The sequence below is a fragment of the Cervus canadensis genome, chromosome 20 (genome assembly GCF_019320065.1).
Source record: "Cervus canadensis isolate Bull #8, Minnesota chromosome 20, ASM1932006v1, whole genome shotgun sequence".
NCBI lineage: Eukaryota > Metazoa > Chordata > Mammalia > Artiodactyla > Cervidae > Cervus > Cervus canadensis.
The window spans coordinates 24,072,605-24,092,150 of NC_057405.1; the positions used below are offsets into that span (position 1 = coordinate 24,072,605).

The 19,546-nt window shown below is 42.4% G+C and overlaps 1 protein-coding gene across 50 annotated transcripts in view; it reads right to left on the reverse strand.

Moving 5' to 3' along the window:
• RIMS1 (regulating synaptic membrane exocytosis 1) overlaps positions 1–19,546 on the reverse strand; it is a 582,755-nt gene that overhangs the window by 11,787 nt on the left and 551,422 nt on the right. For all 50 annotated transcript variants that reach the window (XM_043439256.1, XM_043439244.1, XM_043439243.1 and 47 more), the window contains one exon: positions 2,210–2,348. In XM_043439256.1, the coding sequence (XP_043295191.1) occupies positions 2,210–2,348 (139 nt within the window). The remainder of the gene's footprint in view (positions 1–2,209; positions 2,349–19,546) is intronic.

Genomic DNA, 19,546 nt, shown 5'->3' on the forward strand with positions numbered 1-19,546 from the left:
ATCCAGAGCAGGGACTGTGCTCCTGTAACTGATGTCTCCAGGGTAACAAACCCACTCCAGTACTCTTTCCTGGAAAATCCCATGGATGGAGGAGCCTGGTAGGCCGCAGTCCATGGGGTCACTAGGAGTTGGACATGACTGAGCGACTTCACTTTCACTTTTCGCTTTCATGCATTGGAGAAGGAAATGGCAACCCACTCCAGTGTTCTTGCCTGGAGAATCCCAGGGACGGGGGAGCCTGGTGGGCTGTCATCTATGGGGTCGCACAGAGTCGGACACGACTGAAGCGACTTAGCAGCAGCAGCCAGGGTAACAAGAACCAGGCTGTTTACATAGTTTAACTTCAATAAGTAATTTTTTGGAATAAACAGTTTTCTATAAGTGTTGATTGTTTCCAATGTGGTAGTGAAGGACAGGGAAACCTGGCACGCTGCAGTCCGTGGGGTCGCAAACAGTTAAACTCGACTGAGCGACTGAACAACAACCATGTACTTTCATGCATATTATTTCTTCAAAATCAAAGGAATTAGACAGAGCATCAATTATTATTCTATCTAGAGACCATAAAATAAATCTGTGAGAAGTTAAGTGGCTTATCCATGGTGGAAGTATGACTAGGTTTGTCAATTTTTAAAAAGATTTTATTCGAGTATAGTTGATTTACACTGCTGTGTTACTTTCTGCGGTACAGCAAAGTGAATCAGTTATATGTATCTGGATATGTACATATGTCCACCCTCTTTTAGGTCCTTTTCCCCTATAGGCCATTACAGAGAATCGAGTAGAGCTCCTTGTGCTATACAGCAGGTTCCTATTAGTTATTGATTATATATATATATATACACACACACACACATATATATATATAGTAGTGTGTGTATGTTAATCCCAATCTACACTTGTTGATTTTTATATCAGAAAACAGTGCCTCCAGTTATTTATTTGCTCATTGCTTTATAATACTTCCACAAATATTGGTATTATGTCAGCAAACTTAACTCCATAAATTCACGTCTTCTGATTTTTATTCCTGGCTGTATCTTGCTCAGAGAATGCATACCCATCATTGGATCAAATAGAGGGACTCACTACTTTCAGGAATGGGAAACCATATCGTGAACATTAACTTGGCAAAATTTATTTTATTTTCTGAACCAAATTAAAAATGACAGTAAAATAAAATAAATTATTAATAATGAATGGGTAAAAGATATTTGCATGGTAATACATAATTATAGAAAACTTGTACATGGTCAATCCCCAAGTAACCCATTGCAGGATAATACTTAATTATTTGTAAGACTTATCACTTCAGTAACCTGTCAACCATCAAACTATCAACCATTAAAACCATTATTTCAGTTTCACCAGGAAAATTCTCAAGCATAAGAAAAATGCAGATTTTGTGTAAAAAAATCACACCAAGTAAACAAAAATCTAGTTATTTTTTTTCCAAATTAATTAATTTCAAGATTAATGAAAACTCTTCCATCAGAAAAATAACTAAGTAGGTAGATCCTGGGCATTTTTCCTAAGGTGAAACTGAAATCGTGATGTTTTAAAAATAGGAAAAATAAGTTGCTATTATAAGAATGTTAGACTTCCAACAACTTGAATCCCAAAATAGTTTGGAGAAAAGCAGGAATATGGACAATTAGTTTCATATGTCTACATTCTAATTCAGATTTTGGTAACTGGGCCAGACAATGAAATTCCCATCTGAAAGAAGCCATGAAATGTGGCATTTCTACCATAAGCCTCTGGTCATGGGCTTTTCTGAGCCTTTCTGGGTAACAAAAAGTCAGTGTATTCATGTTAAGCCGCCACTTCCTCATCCCTTTGAGAGGTCTGAGTGACCAGGGGCAGGGGTGTGTTCATGTGTCTGTATCCTAAGAGGTCAGGCTGTTTTAAAATTGGGTGGAGAGGGAGGTGGTGGGAGGGGGGATCGGGATGGGGAATACATGTAACTCCATGGCTGATTCATGTCAATGTATGACAAAACCCACTGCAATGTTGTGAAGTAATTAGCCTCCAACTAATAAAAATAAATGAAAAATAAATAAATACATAAATAAATAAATAAAAAATAAAGTGCATGGTTGAATTCCGGGTTGTACAAAGCAACTGCAGGATGACCTGGGGGCCTTGTTCCCCTCCCAGTGACTCGGGACCCCCGGCTCTAGTCCAGGTGCCGGGCTGACCCACTTACTTCCCCTCGGAGCTGTAGCTGTTGATGCTGCCATCTGTGGACTCCCGGCTTGGCTGCCTCACCATCTTCCTCATCTCAGCTGCCATTCCTGTCTCCGTGCTTCTCTGGATGGTGCTTTTCAACTTCTTGTGGCCTGACTCTGGCAAGAGAGAGTAAAAGCAACTCTAAGTTGTTGCTTTTTTTTTTTTCCCCCAGACAGTTCCCCCGGATATCGATTCTGCAAGTACAATAGTTAATTATGCATATAATTCAAGTTTTACTCACAAAAATAATGTCTAAGAAAATACCCTGATGAATTCATCTCTTTGCTACAGGATGCTCTGGCTAAGGAGGCAGCAGTAGAAGGCAGACCACCACCCGGTTTCAGAGACCACCTGACTCCCAATGAGCCAAAATGCATCACTGCATTATGGCTGCTCAAGTTGTCAGCTTCAGTGAAAACTGGATTTTGCACTGAACTGTTCTGTGAAAGCTAACAGGTTTCTTCCAATCTGGAAAGTTCCAACTGCATGGAGACAGATCTGAATGACTGGGAATGTCCTCGACAGAAGAGGCACTTGGAACCCAGCATGGAAAATGCCACTGTTTTGGTACAGCCAGCTATCCACAATCCTCATAAAAGAAAAAAAAAAAAACACCACAGCATTTTATTCAATGTTTTCTGTAACACTTTAGTGTATAGGATCTCATCTGAGGTGGCACAGAGGTTACCCACATAGGGCTCATTACTGGTGACATTTCCACTTGTTAGAGGTGATTTCACAGGATACATTTTTATAGGTTGAAATGCTAGTGAAAGGGTAGGAATCTGTTTGATCTTATTGTTTCTAACTTGTCCTCTACAAAGCAATTTGTGCTCCTACCAACTATCCTGTGGATGCATCTCTTTTCCCACCTATGGCCCTAGATTCCCCACCTGTGCTCCCTCTGATTTCTGTCTCATCCACTGGGCTCAAGGCAGGGACTTCACCTATGGCCATGATAGCTGCCATTTAGCTTAGTTTGGGTGTTTGCGTGTGTCTGTGGCTCCTCTTTAGATGTCGCTCCTGTATGAAGTCACCATGTAAAGCAACATTTCATCTCTGCATGCCTATCAGTACCACACACCTGAGGGCAAGGGGCAAGCCCCCACGCCACGTTACCCGAGTGAGCCAGCCAGAATCCTGACAAATGTTTACCCCAGGCAACCCGAGGAAATAAATGAGGGTAGAACACCAAATTCTACTGAAAACAATGAGGTTCATAGCTAGAATAATGAAAGCAAACTTTATATGTAAATGGAGGGGAGGATGCTGGGAACTAGAGAGAAATGGTTAAGAGGATCAGCCACAAGGATCTTTTCATTAAGGTGTTCATTTATCCACTCAGTCAGCATTCCTTCCATCCATTCACCCTTTGTTTTATTCATCCATCCATACTTTCATCCATTCATTTATCCATCCATTCCTCCATCCATCCATCCATCCTTCTTTCTATACATCCACCCATCCTTTTATCCATCCATCCTCCCTTCCCTCCATCCTTCTATGCATGCATCCATCCATCCCTAGCTGCATCCATACATCTATGCTTCCATCCTTTTTTCTATCCATCCTTCCTTCCCTCCTTCCAACCATCTTTCCTTCATTCTTCCATCTATCCTTCCACCCACCCATTTATCCCTCCCTCCCTCTTTCCATCCCTTTTCCTCCATCCAACCCTCCATTCAACAAATATTTACTAAATACCAACCAGGTGTCCCACACTGTTCTAGGTTCTGGGTAAACACTGCCAAATGACAAATTTCCTGTCATCATGGAGCTTACATACATGTATGTATACACAAGAAAGGCAATTAACAAGTCAACAAATATGCAACAGGTCTGGTAATAACTGCTATGGATAAAAACAGGCAAGAGAAGGGATGGAAATTGATGGAGCAGAGCAGCGGTTTGATAAAAAAGGGGTCAGGGTCTCATCAAACATTGGTCTGGAGGATGTGAGGGGACCGGACAGTGGCCCCCAAAGCTGGGTTGGTCCTGGAGGCTGTGAGTAATGGTGGTCTAGTCATCAGCCCCCAGTCTACAGGTTTCCTCTGTGGCGTTTCCAGTTCTGATGTCGACTCCGGCCAGGAGGCTGTGTGTGCCTGGCTGTCCAGATGACGGAGGTGCTATCAGAGCCTGGCTTCTCCCGCCTCTCCTAACACCTGCTACAGGTGTTTGTAGTGATATATGTGTTTGATGAATGAAAAGAAAACATTTAAGAGTTATTTACCAATTTGTATTTTTCAAGTCTTCTCAAAGAGGGGTATGTCTACAGGGTATCCCCAAATCCTTACAGCAGTTTTAAATCATCATAGCTTCCAAATAAATGTTTAAGTGCTACACACTTTGCAAAAGCATCATGTACGAGGTTGGTTATTGGACTTTCTTTTATACTTATTTAATTTTGTGTATTTGAGTAATATATTTGTAGAGTTTTTGTTTTAAGCCTTCTAAAGATTGCAGTCATGGGCCGATATCTTGTCTTACTCATGTTAAGAAATATTCAACCGAGTTTTGAAGCACTCACTATACAACCGTATAAAGGCCTAGGTAACAGCTGGATGAGCAATTCTAGCTCTGAATCTGTCTGATTTATATTCAAAGGGCTCTCATATTATCTGGAATGTAAGGGTTGGAAGGATCAGAATTTTACAGTTGTGGAAACTGTACAAAAGAGAAGTATAATTCATGCAACAAGTAACTGTCCAGCACTTGAACTGGGCCTCACCTTTTCTGCATGCTGGTGATACAGCAGTGAATGCAACTGACTCTGACCTCTGCCCGATGGAGCTTACATTCTAGTGGGAACAATGACTTCTTCGGTATCCCCCTCATTAGCCTGGAAGCTAGATGAGAAACCTGATTTTCTGACCCTCAGTCTTGTGATCATTCCATTATACCACAGTTTAGGAAAACACAGAGTCTGATTTGATTGACTTTACAAACAAAACAGAAGTTTAGTTACAGATATTTTCATGTATGCATTTTCATATGGGCTTACAGATTCATTTGAAAGCACTGATAAAATCACACATATTCTATACAAGTGTATGTAATTATCTGTATTCATCCCTCTGTGCCATGACTGGAGTCAGAAAAGGCAACCCATTCCAGTATTCTTGCCTAGAAAATCCCATGGACAGAGGACCCCAGTGGGCTGCAGTCCATGGGGTCGCAAAATCAGACACGACTGAGCTACTGAGCATGCATGCTATAATTACAGAATAAATATGCTATATATATGATATTTTTAATACCAATATAATGTATTAAACCACTAAATATTATAAAATACTGTTATGCCTATTAAAGATACCATCAGTATTTAATAACTACTTGTATCCACGGAAGAATCACTAACCTGAAAAAGACATTTAATCTGTGGGCAAATGATGTCATGAGACCTTTGACCTGAAACCCTGTCCCAAGTACTATACAAAGAACAAAAGGATTAGAAAACCAGTATATTTTAATATTCTACATTCACAGACACGTAAAAGTTAGTAATATGCATACTATGGCGGGGGGCAATACTTTACTCACGCTTTGGAAAAATAGACATGCTCTCATAGAATATTCCAAAATGTGTCCTGCTTACATATGAACCTTCACTTTTCATATTTAGAAATGCTGCATTTGGAAACAACCTATAGACGTATTAGTTCATTCTGCAAATGCTTGTTAAGCATCAAAGGCCTATAATCTGATAACCTGATAGCATTCTAGGTGTCAAAGTCACACAAGTGATAGGAAAGCGCATCCAGTAAACAGCCAAAGCAAGCCAGGTAACATGACAATTCTGGACAAATACCATACATCGCTTATAGGCAGAATGTGAAAAAAGATACAAATGAACTCATTTACAAACAGACTCACAGACAGAGAAGACAACTTTGTGGTTGCCAAAGGAGAAATGCAGGGGGAGAGATGAATCAGGAGTTTGAGATTGATACATATAGTACTATATATTAGTATATTAATAAAACAGATAATTAATAAGGATCTGCAGAACTCTGCTCAATGTTATGCAGCATGGAGAGGAGGCGAGTTTGGGGGAGAGTGGATACATGGATATCTATCACTGAGTCCCTTGGCCATTCACCTGAAACTACCACAACATTGTTAATCAGCTATATACCAATGCAAAATAAAAAGTTAAAAAATAACCTGCTGTACAGTCCTGGGACCTGGACTCAATATCTTGCATATTGTATTTTATATATTGTATACTGTATCATCTATCTTGTATATTGCATTCAATATCTTGTAATAACCTATTCTTTACCAAAGGGAAAGGAATCTGAAGAAGAATAGATAGAACGATGATAGATACTCAATCACTTTGCTGTACATCTGCAATTAATATGACATTGTAAATCAACTGTATTTCTACTTAAAAATAAATAAAGATCATATAAACAGAAAAATAATGACTTTAGATTCTGGATCAGTTCAGTTGCTCAGTCGTATCTGACTCTTTTGAGACCCCATTGACTGCACCATGCCAGGCTTCCCTGTCCATTACCACTTCCTGGAGCTTGGTCAAACTTATGTCCATTGAGTCAGTGATGCCATCCAACCATCTCATCTTCTGTCACCCCCTTCTCCTCCTGCCTTCAATCCTTCCCAGAATCAGAGTCTTTTCCAATGATTCAGTTCTTCTTATCAGGTGGCCAAAGTCTTGAAGTTTCAGCTTCAGCATCAGTTCTTCCAAAGAATATTCAAGACTGATTTCCTTTAGGATGGACTGGTTGGATCTCCTTGCAGTCCAAGGGACTCTCAAGAGTCTTTTCCAACACCACAGTTCAAAAGCATCAATTCTTCTGTGCTCAGCTTTCGTTATAGTCCAACTCTCACATCCATACATGACTACTGGAAAAACCGTAGCCTTGACTAGATGGACCTCTGTCGGCAAAGTAATGTCTGTTCTTTTTAATATACTGTCTAGGTTTATCACAGCTTTTCTTCCAAGGAACAAGCATCTTTTAACTTCATGGCTACAGTCACAATCTGCAGTGATTTTGGAGTCCAAGAAAATAAAGTCTGTCACTGTTTTCATTCTTTCCCCATTTATCTGCCATGAAGTGATGGGACTGGATGCGATGATGTTAGTTTTCTGAATGGTGAATTTTAGGCCAGATTTTTCACTCTCCTATTTCACTTTCATCAAGAGGCTCTTTAGTTCTTTGCTTTCTGCCACAAGGGTGGTGTCATCTGTGTATGTGAAGTTATTGATATTTCTTCCAGCAATCTTTTTTTTTTTTTTTTCTTCCGGCAATCTTGTATCCAGCTTGTGCTTCAACCAGGCCAGCATTTCTCATGATGTACTCTTCATATAAGTTAAATAAGCAGGGTGACAATATACAGCCTTGACATACTCCTTTCCCGATTTGGAACCAGTCTATTGTTCCACGTCCGGTTCCAACTGCTGCTTCTTGACCAGCAAACAGATTTCTCAGGAGGCAGTTAAGGGGTCTCGTATTCCCATTTCTTTAAGAAATTTCCACAGATTTTCTAAATCCAGCTTGAACCTCTGGAAGTTCATGGTTCATGTACTTTTGAAGCCTGGCTTGGAGAATTTTGAGCATTACTTTGCTAGCATGTAAGATGAGTGCAATTGTGCAGTAGTTTGAACATTCTTTGGCATTGCTTTTCTTTGGAAACAGGATGAAAATTGACTTTTTCCTGTCCCATGTCCACTGCTAAGTTTTCCAACTTTGCTGACACATTGAGTGCAGCACTTTCACAGCATCATCTTTTAGGATTCGAAAGAGCTCAACTGGAATTCCATCTGAATATCATCTGGATACTGGATATCATCACAGAAAAATGAAGAAGAGTCTGTCTGCATTGAGAGAATTCCTTTTGATCAGTTGGGTAGTGCAGGTGACTTGGAGACAAGGAGGCTGCCATGCAAGGCTCTGGGGGAAGGCTAGTCCAGGCAGAGGAGCAAGAGACGGATCGTAAGGAGGGCCAGGAGAGCCTGGGTGACTGAGACTATGCACGGGGAGAGGAGGAGATTGAGAGGCTCGGGCTCTGCTGGGTGGCTGCCTGGACTCTGTGCTTGAGTGTGGGGGGAACCCAGGGCCGGGTCCTGTTCTGATCCCCCCTCTCACAGGGTCACCAAGCCCCTGTGTGGGGCTGAGCTCCTGGAGCAGAAGTGAAGGAGGTGGGGAAGCTCTCCCCGAGGATGGAAATGGAGACCGTGTTCGGAGAACAGCAGGGCAGATCAGCGGGCAGAGGCTTTGAGCTTCTCTTGCAGTGTAGCTGACAGCCCTCCCGTTCATCCATGTGCAAGTGGCTCAGAAGAATGGAAGGAATCAGGAACTTCCAGGTTTTCAGTTAGGATAACCAGTGGGAGGGGCTTCCGGGGTGGCTCAGTGGTGAAGAATCTGCCTGCCAAAACAGTAGATGCGGGTTCGATCCCTGGGTCGGGAAGATCCCTTGGAGAAGGAAATGACAACCCACTCCAGTCTTCCTACCTGGGAAATCCCACGGATGGAGGAGCCTGGTGGACCACAGTCCATGGGGTCTCAAAGAGTCAGACACGGCTGTGATTAAACAACAATGATGACAACTAGTTGGATGCCAGTGTCACTTACGGGGAGGGGAACTCATGGGTGGTGGAAACTCTGGGTTCTCCAGTGGATGACTGAGGAGCTCGCATAATAGCTGTGTGGAGTGTACAGAAGGAGGAAGATCTAGGATCAGGACCAGAGGGTGAGATCGGGGCCAGAGAGGCGGGAGGTGGGCAGACAGACAGGACACACTGGCAGGCCAATGGGATAAAGATCTAGGGTACCAGTTTAACCTCCAGGGAACACAGAGAGATACACAGGGGAGTCGGAGCAGAGCCCAGGATATTTTCACATTTGAGGTCTAGAAGAAAATCAAGGCAGCTAAGGGGTCTCCATGGGAAGACCTTTTCAGGAGAAAAAGAGGTAAGTGTCATGGTGCAGAAATCAGAGGAATAAGGTATTTCAGGAAGTAAGATAATTAATTGTTGATTACTACTTAGAATTTTAGTCAGAAGCAGACCTATAGAGTGGATGACGGGGCTGCCTCCCCGGTAGCACTGATTTCAAGCGGAGGTGGGGACCAGTCGGAAGAGAATACCGGAGATGAGGAGGCAGAGAGGCTCCAGGACCATTTCCAAAAGGTTTGCAGTGACTAAGAGGGTATTTGGAGAGTCACACAGGATGAGGGCAGGCTGTCTATTTTTTAAAGATGTTAGAGCTTGTTTCTATGCAGATAGGAATCCAGAAATGCACAGGGTGAAGTACAACAGTTTTAGGTGTAATATCATGGGTTGGAGAGGTGAATAAAGATAAATAATGTCCAAAAAATCACCTTCCAATCAATGCAGTATCTAACCATCAAATGAAAAGTCAATTCCATCCATCAACTGGAAATATCAGTAAAAGAATATGACTTAATGGATTAAACAATTTGAATTCAAAAGATAAATATAAATGTCTTTCTTATTTTTGGTTTCTTTTTTTTTTCTTAATCAGACATTTTTATTTGATTATTTTTTTAATTAGGGATATCAACTCATAGAAACAACAGAGGAAGTACGTCGTTTTGGTTATCTTGAAAGTAACCATTGAGCCCGATGATAAGATTAATTTTTTTTTAATATGTACAGTGCAAAATTCAGTTGTTTTTAAACAGAAAAGTTGTTGTGGTTAATGTGATCTGTTTTGTTTATTCATTCCTTTATTAACTCATTCAAGGAACTTTTCCCTGAATGTTTCAGGCCAGTGCTGTGTATGTACACTTGGAAAGGAAAGAGTCCCGGACTCCAGGTAGCTCACGGCCTTGTAGGAGGGACGGGCAAGCACTGATCCTGAAGGGTCAGTGAAACACGGAGGATTTATTTTATATGTACTGAGCTTCGGGTTTTTATCTAATGTAATGCTACTAACACAGAGAGAAGAAGACAGAGCAAGAGAGAGAATGGTTTAGACAGTGAGGGGTCTGCAGCTTGCTCGACCAGTAAATGAGCAGTAACCTGGCAGAATCAGGAGGTGAGAAATGCAAAACTTCTCTTCCTTCACTTTTGTCAGCTCCTCAAGAGAATCCCCGAGTTTATGTGTGTCTGTGTGTGTTGGTCGTTCAGTCCTGTCCGACTCTGTGCTACCCCATGGACTGCAGCCCACCAGGCCTCTCTGTTCGTGGGATTCTCTAGGCAAGAATACTGGAGTGGGTTGACATTTCCTTCCCCAGGAGCTCTTCCTGACTCTCACCCAGGGATCAAACCTGGGTCTTCTGCATTGCAGGAGGATTTTTTACTGTCTGAGCCACTAGGAGGCCCTCCAGAGTTTATGATGACCTCTAATAAAATACATTGCTTAAATGCAAACCAACCACTTTATCTAGTGTGTAAAGAAAGCAGCAGCAAAACAGGCTAACTGATGGGACTGAACTCTCTGAGACACTACAGGCTGATATCCAAGGGATTTTTCAAAGGAATTTTAACTCTGTACAGATGGTGAAGGGGCAGCTGTGTCTCATGCCAGGAGAGCATCGTATGTAAAGGTCTCGAGTGAGGGGGGGCATGGTCCCTTGAAGTGGGTACATTTCTGGGTTGACTCAAGTTAACCTCAAGTTGACACTGTGAGTGGCGAGTGCAGAGAGGGCATTCTCTACGTGACCTCTGACCTGATGCTCTCAGGATGCATGGTTACGTACCACCTGGGTGGCCGGAGCTGTTCTCAGCCACATTCTGTTCTCATTGACATCAAATTCTTGGCCCCCCAGGGCCACACACAGCTTTATGTACTCTGGATTGTGCACAATACAACACGGATCTCTAGTGATCCATTTCTTACAAGAAAAGACCCAGCAGTTCTCCTGTTGCTGTCAGACATTCCAATGTTGTGGCAACCACACAGTCGGAAAACATTTATTAGGCAGTCTGTTCCAACAGTGCCACAGTGGAGTTTCTGGGTATTTTTAAACAAACAAAAATGTTCCTTTTGTGCTGGGCCAAGGTTCTTGAATATACCTCACCCCACTCCAGATAAGTACAACTTGTAAAAGTTTCATAAGTCTGAAGAATATTTTTAGAACACTGCATGAGAGTTCCTGCACTTTTATGGCTTCCCTCATTCATTTTCCAGTTTAATCCTACAAGCCATAAAGTTTACAGTTTTCCCATTTTCCAAAGAGGTTTATAATGAAAGATACACAATGGTCAAGAAGCTAAAAATAGAATCGTTAGGAATACTTTTTGTGAGATGGATGGAATAAGTGCCCTTAATAATATTTTCAGAATTCTTCCAGTCTTTCCCAGTGATGTAGTGATGCTTTTTTGTTTGTTTGTTTTAAACATGCAGGATCTTGGTTCCCTGAGCAGGGAGTGAACTCATGTCGCCTGCACTGGGAGCTCAGAGTCCTAACCACTGAAACAGGGGCAGACCCTGGCTCTGCTTTCTCATTCCACTACAATAACCTGAAGGAGGTTATGGTGCGTCCTTCGCTGCTGTGTGCTCTGCAAACGTGGCTTTAGAAGGTCTATGCTGACCCCTGACCTTTGCTTTTCAGCCTAACCATGACTAAAAATGGTTCCCTGGTGAGAAGCTGGCATTGTGCCGAGTGCCTGGAATGCCTGCAGTCAGACTGTCTTGGCCCCCTCACATGCACTGAGTTTTCCAGGAAAATGTTTGCTACTGTGACCTCAGGGCTTCCCAGGTTGTTCAGTGTTAAAGAATCTGCCTGCCAATGCAGGAGAAATGGGTTCAATCCCTGGGTCGGGAAGATCCCCTAGAGGAGGAAATGGCTACCCACCCACTCCATTATTCTTGCCTGAGAAATCCCGCGGACAGAGGAGCCTGGCAGGCTAAGTTCATGGAGTCCCAAGAGTCGGACATGACTTAAGCGACTAAACAACAACAATAACAACTGTGACCTTAACTGCAGTCTTTCCCAGGTGGTGAAAATGTGGGCAAGTTCAAGATGGGTTTTTAAATCATCTTCAGATTAAACTTAACAATGCGGTCCCCAAATAATTAGGTAAAGAGGCTTAAGATTACTGAAACACACTACCTGCCCCGCATCCTGTTTTGGCCAAAGCTGTCAGGGAGGAGGCAGCCGCATGCTGGGCATCTGACTTGAGTTCACAGTCTCTGTGTTCCCAAAGTATGGCCTGGGCTGAATAGTGTACCCTCCCATCACCCATCCACAGTTCATAGGTTGAAGTCCTAACCCCAAAACCTTAGGATGAGACTATTGGGAGACAGGGCCTATAAATGGTGATTAAGTTAAAAGAAGCCCCTTAAGGAGACCCTAATCCATCTGACTGGTGTCCGCACAAGAAGAGGAGATGAGGATGCAGGGTGACACGGCATGGAGGGCAGTGAGACAGCGTCCACCTCCAAGCTGAGGACAGGAGCTTCAGAGGAACCTCACCTGCCCACGCCGTGATCGCAGACGCCCAGCCCCTGGAGCTGTGGGAGGACAAACTTCTGCTATTCCAACCACCCAGACTGTGATATTTTGTCATGCAGGCTGAGCAAACCAATATATCTAGGGAGTAGATACTATATATGGTCATTTCCTTGCTCAAATTAACTTTAACTTGATGCATACAAGTTAAAGCACCTGGGGATCAATGATCACCTAAATGTTCTGAGGATGAGATTAAGCCCCCAATACTGGGATGGACTTATTCCAGCTTGACTTGATTAACAAGTGCTCTAAAGTATAACATGGACATATCTAAAGTGTTTATTAACAACTCAATGTTCAGAAAATAAGGCCTCAGATATATTTGCAATCAGACAAGGGATTAACCTACAAAGCATACAAACAGCTCAAATAGCTAAAAAAAAAAAAAAAAAGATCAGAAAACAGAAGATCTAACTAGAAACTTTTCCGAAGAAGACATCCAGTTGGCCAAAAGCACATGTAAATATGCTCAAAATCACTAATTATTAGAGAAATGCAAATGAAAACTACACTGAGGTATCACCTCATATCAGTCAGAATGGTCATCATTTAAAAGTCTACAAGCAATAAATACTAGAGAGGGTGTGCAAAGAAGGGAACCTTTCTACACTGTTGATGGGAATGCAAGTTGGTGCAGCCACTGTGGAAAACAGAATGACGGTTCTTTAAAAAACTAAAAACAGAGCCACTATATGATCCAGCAATTCCACTCTTAGGCATATATCCAGAGAAAACCATAATTTGAGAAGATATATGCATCCTAAGTTCATTGCAGCACTATTTACAATAGCCAAGACATGGAAACAATGTAAATGTCCATCAACAGATGAACGGATAAAGCAGCTGTGACACATACACCTGCTTGAATCCATCCTAAGTTGCTTCATGTGTGTCCGACTCTTTGTGACCCTATGGACTAGCCTTTAGGGCTCCTCTGTCCATGGGATTCTCCAGGCAAGAATACTGGAGTGGGTTGCCATTACCTCGTCCAGGAGATCTTCCCCACCCAGAGATCGAACTTGAGTTTGCTGTGCTACCAGCCAATTCCTTACCCACGTAGCAGTGGGAAGCCCATGATATATATACAAGGGATATATATATACTCCGCCATAAAAAAGAATGAAATAATGCCATTTTTTGCAGCAACATGGACGAACCTAGGGATTATCATACTAAGTGAAGTATGTCAGACAGAGACAGACAAATATTTTATGATATCACTTATATATGGAATCTATAAAATGATACAAGTGATACAAAACAGCAACAGACTCACAGACATAGACAACAAACTTACGGTTATCAAGGGGGAAAGGTGGGGAGGGATAAATTAGGAGGATGAGATTAACTTATAAATACTACTACATCCTTGGGTTGGGAAGATCCCCTGGAGAAGGAAATAGCAACCCATTGCAGTATTTTTGCCTGGAAAACCCCATGGACAGAGAAGCCTGGTGGACTACAGTCCATCAGGATGCAAACAGTCAGACATGACTTAGTGACTAAACAGTAGAAAAAATAGCATATAGAAAATAAACAATAAGAACCTATTGCACAGAACAGGGAATTCTATTCCACTGTTCTGTAATAATCTAAATTGGAAAAGAATCTGAAAAAGAATAGATATACGTATATGTATAATTGAATCAGTTTGTAGTATACCCAAAAGTAACACAATATTATAAATCAAGTATATTCCAATACAAAATAAAATTATTTTAAAAATTAACAAATATACTAAATATACTTCTAGCCAAAAGCAAAAAAAAAACATCAAACAAACAAACAAATAAACCACTCAGGGTTCAGAAAATAAGGCCTCAGACTTATTTTCCCAGGAGTACAACATACCACATTTATGTCACATATATTTTTTTAACTCCTCTTTGTTCTAAATTAACACCTTAATTGAAACTGCATTTCACTTACTGAGTGTAAACTTAGAATATCTCCTTAACTATATGAAATTCTGACTGTAAAAATAAAACAATACTTTAGGCTGAAACCTACAAAAAAGCAAATGTTTTATTGCGTGTTTTAGGTTTTCTTTTTTTTGAAAAAAAATGTTTAAACCAAGTTATTACTATTTAGATAGGAATACCAGACCATCTTACCTGTCTCCTGAGAAACCTGTGTGCGGGTCAGGAAGCAGCAGTTGGAACCCTGTATGGACACCTGACTGCTTCAGGATCGAGAAAGGAGTGCTCAGGGCTGTCTGCTAGCGCCCTGTTTGTTCAGTCTATACACTGAGCACATCGTGAGAGATGCCGGGCTGGATGAGTTACAGCTGGAATCAAGACAGGCGGGAGAGACATCAACCTCAGGCACGCGGATGGTACCACTCTAATGCCAGAAAGTGACGAGGAACTAATGAACTTCTTGATGAGGGCGAAGGAGGAGAGGGAAAGACTGGCTTAAAACTAAATATTAAAAAAGCTAAGATCATGGCATCTGGCCCCATTAAAGTGAAAGTGAAAAAGAAAGTGAAAGTGAAGTCGCTCAGTCGTGTCCAACTCTTTATGACCCCATGGACTGCAGCCTACCAGGCTCCTCCGTCCATGGGATTTTCCAGGCAAGAGTACTGGAGCGGGGTGCCACTGACTTCCCAACCCAGGGATCAAACCTGGGTCTGGCCCTGTTACTTCATGGCAAATAGCATGGAAAAAAATGGAAGTAGTGATGGATTTCCTCTTTTGGGGATCTAAAATCACTGCGGATGGTGACTGCAGCCATGAAATCATAAGACGTTTGCTTCTTGGCAGGAAAGCAATGACAAATCTATACAGTGTGTTGAAAAGCAGAGACAATACTCTGCCAAAAAAGGTCTGTATAGTCAAAGCTATGGTCCTCCCAGTGGCCATGTAAGGTTCTAAGAGTTATACCATAAAGAAGGCAAAGCAACAAAGAATTGAATCCTTCGAACTGTGGCGCTGGAGAAGACTCCTGAGAGTCCCTTGGACTGAAAGGAGATCAAGACAATCTTGAGGGAAATCAGCTATGAATACTCATTGGAAGGACTGATGCTGAAGCTGAAACTCCAGATTTTGGTCATCTGATGCGAAAAGCTGACACATTAGAAAAGTCCCTGATGCTGGGAATGACTGAAGGCAGAAGGAGAAGAGGGCATCAGAGGATGAGATGGCTGGATGGCAACACTCATGTAGTGGACATGAACTTGGGCAAACTTTGGGAGAAGGTGAGGGACAGAGAGGGCTGCAGTCCACAGGGTCACAGAGTTGGGACACAACCGGAAACTGAACAACAATTACTATTTAGGGAATCTTGTTTTTTCCAATTTGAAAAGGCAGCCTAATATACTCAGTGTTGGCTGTATAGGAAGTGGTTTGAGGCCATTCCATGGGATCAGAGCCTGTGGATTCAGGCCCCAGCTCCACCTGTGTTAGTTCTGAGTCTGCAGGTGGCTCATTTGGTCTCTCTGTGCCTCACTTTTCCTGTCTATGAAACGGGTGCTTGTCTTGAGCAGGGATGAAAAGATCGTGCTTCTGAACTTACCTCCTGCTACAATGTGAGATCTCAAAGTGTTTTGCAAAGATTGGGTCTCCAGGTAGAATAACACTAATTCCCCATGCTCAACTCAAAGTACATCTTTCTGCATCTTTCACATATTTAGCTCAAAATGCTCTTCCAGATCAAGTGTAAGCGGCAACAGATCACAGAACCTTTTCATGCCCTGAGTATCCATCCTTACCCTTTTCTCTAGTGATAGAACTTCCCCCATCCTGCCAGCTAAGGTCCGACCACATTATCCTTCCCATCTCCACTGTGAATGGCATGGGGACGTGATAGTGGGTGCTGCAGCAGCCACTCTGGGCCTCAGGATGCAAGCATGTGTTGAAGGTGGCAGAGCCCGGGTCCTTGATGTGTTGCAGGTGTTATGCCAGCCCCAGACTACCTGTGCTACTATGTGAGGGTCTTGATTAAGCCACTCTATTTGTGAGTGTCTTGTTACAGTAGCCTAACCATGGTACACAGGATTATAAATAAAATCTAGTGTGGATTTTAAAAATATAATCGTATTTTTGTGAAGAGTACACTCAGTTCTCTGACTTTAGATCTGTGAATTGAGTTACTGAATTGATCAGCAACACTCTCCTATTTAGAAAATACAAGGCTCCTCTTCTAACAGCAGAGCTAGAAATTTTTCTTCTCTGCGTTGTCTCAGAGAAAATGGGATTAGAAGGAGAAAATCTAGCAATAACTGATTCAATACATAGAGGGGTCCTTTCTAAGTTATAAGTCCTCGGCTTCTAACTGTTAAGTGACATCACGTATGTGGATCTTTTCCTGTTGAATATTCTGTCATGTGCACATATGAAGTTCCTCATTATTGTGTAGCAATGACCTGCTGCACTGGTCATTATGGGAAGAAAAGAGTTTGAGATCACAAATTACATGAGTAAATTTCTTTCCAGATTCTATAAAACAAAGTAGGTTCTCTGCTTCTTACTACATCCCTTCAAACCAACTGGATGGGTTTTCATCGAAATCAGGATAGTCTGATTTGAAATATGAGCTATGTAGCACAAGTGGAGTTCTTTTCAGGGATTTCAGAGACCAGCAGGGTGACTTTAAAGAGACGGGCAGAAAGATCAATACAGTATACTAACGCATACATATGGAATTTAAGAGATGGTAACAATAACCCTATATTCAAAACAGAAAAAGAGATACAGATGTACAGAACAGACTTTGGGACTCTGTGGGAGAAGGCAAGGGTGGGATGTTCTGAGAGAATAGCATTGAAACAAGTATACTATCACGGGTGAAACAGAACGCCAGTCCAGGTTGGATGCATGAGCCAAGTGCTCAGGGCTGGTGCACTGGGAAGACCCAGAGGGATGGGATGGGGAGGGAGGCGGGAGGGGGGATCGGGATGGGGAACACATGTAAATCCATGGCTGATTCATGTCAATATATGGCAAAAACCACTACAATATTGTAAAGTAATTAGCTTCCAACTAATAAAAATAAATGAAAAAAAAATAATAAAGAGATGGGCAGGAGTTCTTGACAGAGTCTGAGTCAGGGGTACACTGATCTGGGAGAGACTTGTACTGTGTAACCAGTCACCCATGACCAAGAGAGACCCACGTTTAAATGCAAGGTCATAGCATTAGGCACCCAAAATAGTGAGTGCTGGGGACAATCACACAGTCCCCTCTTCAGGGACTCAGTCTAGCTTGAACCGGCCGCTGAGCAGGAATTAACTGCATTCAGGCTTATGACCTTCCCAATCCACACTGGAGAGCCAAGCAGCATGTGTTACTGTGCATCTCTGTACAGAGGGAGAGCGCTACCATCACAGAATGACTCACAAGATTATTACTGAAAGGATGGGATACATACTGTCCAGAGAAACAGGATGGAATGAAATGGGCCTGGCCAACTCTTAAAGGCCAAGTTCATGTGAAGAGGACTCTGAGATTCCCTCCCACCTCTTTGGCTAGGCACATTAATCACGCTGGTGTTACCCATCATTCCCGAACAGATGGGATGGATATAAAGAGTCTGTATGTAAAACAAAATTTGACAAAGATCAGGTTACAAAATGAGTTAATCCATACAGTTAATAAGAATGCATGATACTCCAGGCATCTCTGGATCATCTCTGGATGAAAGATCATCTCTGGAGGACCATTAAAAGCCCCTCTCCTGAATTCTGGGGCCTGGCTCAGTCCCTCCTGTGGCCACACTCTTGCACAGAGGATGGAGCCTCTTCGTCCCCAGGGACCAGGAGGGCATCCAGAGGGTTTGCCCACCTACAGTCTGTGGGCCGGCTTCTACATGAAGCCTCCAAGATCCCTGGAGCCTAGAATTTCCCACCCAGAGGCCCCAATCCCACATCCAGGGCCAGCCCATATGTCTTTCTCTCTCCTAAGGATGAACAGCACCACCAATGTGCACATTCCAGAGTCCAGGTGGGAGCAGGCAGGACCGCTTGAGGTGCTTTGCAGAGCCAGCAGGTGGGAACAGAAGGGGGAGGGTGGCAGGTCCCAGAAGAAGGCGGGGGTGTGTCACAGTCAGGCACAGAGCTCCCAGCAGTCAGAATTCTAAGTTGGAACCTGACCTCTTTGGTGATGGCAAACATCTTTTTGTCAAGGTAGGAAACTAAAAGACCTTTTATTTAGCAATTTTTTTAGCTTGGTTTGTAACTGTTTGACAACAGGTATGTGCGCTTCTGTTTTTTTGATCAGGCCCAAGCCTAGCGTCTCTCAGGGATGAAACTGTCTCATGCTTCATAATATAAGGAAAATCCTATTTTGATCCACTTGAAGGATTATTATTAGAAAAATATCTACCGGATATATATATATATATATATATATATATATATATATATATATATATATTTTTTAGCTTTGATCAGACTTTGGAAAACTTGTGATCAATTCTGATGATGATAAACACCCTGGGAAGGACAGTGAGGCCACAGCATCCTGCTCTCTTTCAAGGTTTTACGAAACTTTCCATCAATTCAGGAAACTTGGAGATCAAGAAAGAAGGTGACAGGTAGTCACTGCAGTCAGTGATCATGGGTGTGTGTCTCTCTGAAGACTCGCTGCTCGGTCCCTCTGTCTGGTGGTCTCCATAATGTTGAGATCCTGGGGCCACAAAACCTACAGATCCAGAGAGAACACTCCACATGGAAACTCACAGCATGAGAACAAGGTAGCAGTGCTTACACTTTGCAGAATAAAACAGGATGAGCCAGCACCTACCGTAATGTCTGATTTACAATCTCAAGTAATTGGATGTTACTCCACAGATTTTTAATAGTATGCCAAAGTGTTACTTGCTAAGATCTGATTAAGCAAAGAATTCAAAGAGAACTGGGGTGCTG